This window comes from Dermacentor silvarum, unplaced genomic scaffold (genome assembly GCF_013339745.2).
Source record: "Dermacentor silvarum isolate Dsil-2018 unplaced genomic scaffold, BIME_Dsil_1.4 Seq15121, whole genome shotgun sequence".
NCBI classification, from domain to species: Eukaryota; Metazoa; Arthropoda; class Arachnida; order Ixodida; family Ixodidae; genus Dermacentor; species Dermacentor silvarum.
Genome location: NW_023605770.1, coordinates 10610 through 14121, shown reverse-complemented (window position 1 = coordinate 14121; position 3512 = coordinate 10610). Strand labels below are relative to the sequence as shown.

The following is a 3512-nucleotide window of genomic DNA, read 5'->3' as shown; positions in this document are numbered from 1 at the left end:
GGCTGCAGAACTTGGACGCCACGTCTTTAGGTGAATTAAGAGTTAGATATCACAGAGATCTGTGTTTGTCCTTAGTGATGATGGCCCGACAAATGGATATATCTCCAGTCGTGTATCCCACATGCGGAGTGTTGAACCCAACTCTTTTCAATCTTGTTCTAGTGGGGCTGGCCAAAATGCTACCACAGACGGCTAATGTCTCAATCTACGCATACGATATTTTCATCTGGGCGTCCGGCGTGACACGGCCACAAGTGCAAGCCAGAGTACAGAGAGCGGCACCCTGACAGTGGCAGACCTTCACCCTACAAGGTCTGGACGATATTTACAGAAAAATGTGCACTAGTGGCCCTGCCGTACACGAAGACCGATGTCTTTCTACCCGATGTGCATTGAGGGCCTAGTCAATTGAGTACAAGCAAACTCACAGGTTGTTAGGCGTTATTGTGGATTGCGACCTCACCTGGAGTCTCAATGTCTCCTAAATGAAGAAAAAACTCATTTGTATTGAGAGTATGTTTAAATTCGTAGCTGCTAAATCATGGGGAGCATCCGTGCGCTCCATGTTACAGCTATACACGGTACTTTTTCTCGGATTTTTGCGATACAATCTTCCTGTCTTGTCCAACACATGCAATACTAATATCCTCGCACTACAGAGTGCACATACAAAAGCACTTCGGACATATCTTGGCCTCCCGAGATGTTCATCAACAGCTGCAACGACTGTCATTGCACAGGAGCACCCGATCACCACTCAAATCGGAGGTGAGACGCTAAGAGCGCAAATTCGACACGTGTCACGGCTACCATCCGCCCAGTTAGCCGATTTGCCAGTGCGAAGACCACAGGCTACATTCCGTAATATTGTGATGAGACGTCTTGCCTTAATACCATGTGGCTTCAAGCCTGTGAAACGCCCAACGTCGATATTGTGGTGTCTCCGGCAAGTTCACGTGTACGATCAGTTCCTGGGATTACAAAAAAGGCAGACTTGTCACCACTAGACCTGAAGCAGTTGTCCCTGCTTCTCCTCAACGAGCCTTATTTTGGCCGCCTACACATTTACACGAACGGTTCCACCAATTCCAGCAGCTCTACTGGAGCAGTAGTTGTTCCATCGGATGCCGTCTCTTTGCAATTTAATTATTCGCACAATACCACGACTTCAGCAGCAGAACTTGCGGCTTTTCAAGCTGCTCTCAATTACGTGCTCCAGGAGCCATCAAATCGTTGGGCCATTTTCTGTGATTCCAAAGCAACCCTAGACAATCTGCAGTTTGCCCTACGTCATGGGTTACACGAGCAGCTAGTGCATGAAATAAGGCATGCTTATCATCACGCTTATTGCTCGAGAAAGGACGCGACATTGTATTTCAGTAGTTGGAGAGCATTGCAGAATTGTCGGCAACGACAGCGCAGATGAAGCTGAACTCTCGGCTCATCAAAAACATCATCGTGTTCCTATACCACTTTCAAGAACGGATGCTTCGTGGCAACTTCAATCGCTTGCTCGCCACATCACACCTCTATATACGATGGAATTCACCAGGTTTCACCAATTCACGCTTGCATTTTCTCGACCCTAACTTGTGACTTCGCCTAACTCCTGGACTCTCCCGTCGTGAAGCTACTTTACTGTGGCGCATGTGGTTGGCCGTCGAATTTACCAAAGCCTATTCGTACCTAATAGGGATGACCAACAGTGCAGTCTGCAATTTGTGCGGGTGCGCTGAGACTCTGGAGCACCTACTGTGTCACTGCCCATTCTTTTACACTCAACGACATACTCTCCAAGGTAAACTCAACCTGTTAGATAACAGAGCGCTCTCGGAAGAAAAGATCCCTGGACCATGGCCTATGCACTCTTGCACGCAAAAGGCCACAAAAGCCCTTATGCAGTTCATGAATGATACTGGATTATACGAACGCTTGTGACAACGGAGATTCCTCAGTGACTGACTCTGCGAATGACAATTTTTTAATTTTCTTTCCTTATCTATTCTTCCCCTTTCCCCCATCCCCAAGTGTAGGGTAGCCAACCGGGCACTTCCTTGGTTAGCTGCCCTACCTTTCCCTTGTAGTGGACAGTGTGCTTTACGTCCGACGAAGACGAAAAAAAAGAAGCTCGACATCATGGCCGCAACATCAGCTTAGTTGCCCCGACGAATAAATGTTTATTTGTTCCGAGTCTTCCGTTCCCAGAAGTTGGTGACCCGGATGTGATCCCGCATCGCAACTATTCGTCCCGCCGCTTCTCTTCGACACCATGGAATCGAACTCCCAAGACAATGCCGCACCTTCCATCGCCACACTCAAGCTTACCGAGTTCTGGCCCGCAGATAGAGAGCTCTGGTTTCTCCACATCGAAGCGCAGTTCCGCCGTCACCGCATCACATCGCAAACGGCCAAGTACGACTATGTCGTAAGTGCACTCAGCCCGACCACCACAGCTTTGATCCACGACGTTTTGCTCACTCCCCCGCCCGACAACCCCTACGACATCCTCAAACGGGAGTTACTTCGACGCACGACTGACTTCGAGTCGCGACGCATTCAACAGCTTCTATCGGAGGAACTTGGTGACCGAAAGCCGACTGAGCTGCTTCGTCGCATGACCCTGCTACTCGGAGGCAATTCATCTTCAACGGACTCAAAAATCGTCCGCGAGCTCTTCCTTCAGCGTCTACCGAATCAGGTACGGATGATTTTATCTGCCTCACCTGCGGCAACCTCCATTGAAGACTTAGCAACAACGGCAGACCACATCATGGATACTTCCCATCCTTTCGTATCTGCCATCGACCGTTGTCAGGCGCCCGTCTCGAGTCCGTTACAGTTAGAGCAGCGCTTTGACGAACTCAGCGCCTTAAACGCACAGCTTGGCAAGCAAGTGCATCAACTACTGAGCTAGCTACCTTGCGTTTCTCTGCAGGTAGAGACCAGTCATGTCATCGCACACCCAACCAAAGCAACTCCCGCTATTCGTTGATGGTACCACGCCCGATACGGCACTCGTGCACGTCAGTGCCGGCCACTGTGTAACTTTTCGGGAAACGGTCGGGCCAGTCACTGATGACGGCAAGTGCTCCCGGCCCTACGTCAAGCCGTCTTTTCTACGTCACTTACTGCGTAACGAAAGTTCGCTACCTTGTAGACACTGGCGCAGAAATTTGTGTGCTTCCGCCTACCTTTGACGACCGAAGACGACATCGCCACGACTCGTCCTTTCTCACTGCGGTCAACGGTTCTAATATTAGAACGTATGGCCAGAAATCGGTGACTCTTCATCTCGGACTGCAGCGTCCCTTTCGATGGCTATTCACCGTCACTGACGTCCGCGGCCCCATCATCGGTGCCGATTTTTTGTGGAAGTTAAACCTAGGGTGCTATGCAGGATGCGCTGAGTTTGGCGAAACTCGGGATCTTCACGAGCTCTGGCGACGACCCAAGATGACACAACTGATGATAACAAGACAACGTTTGTCCGTCGGCACGCCTCCAGTTTCATT

At 50.0% G+C, this 3512-nt stretch overlaps 1 protein-coding gene across 1 annotated transcript; it reads left to right on the top strand.

Annotated features, from left to right (window-relative positions):
* Positions 1-2269: 2269 nt before the first annotated feature.
* LOC119434666 (uncharacterized) lies at positions 2270-2698 on the top strand (the record flags this gene model as incomplete). Its single annotated transcript, XM_037701761.1, has 1 exon — positions 2270-2698. A coding segment is annotated over exon 1 (429 nt), but the record flags the coding sequence as incomplete, so codon positions are not given.
* Between the last annotated feature and the right edge of the window lie 814 nt (positions 2699-3512).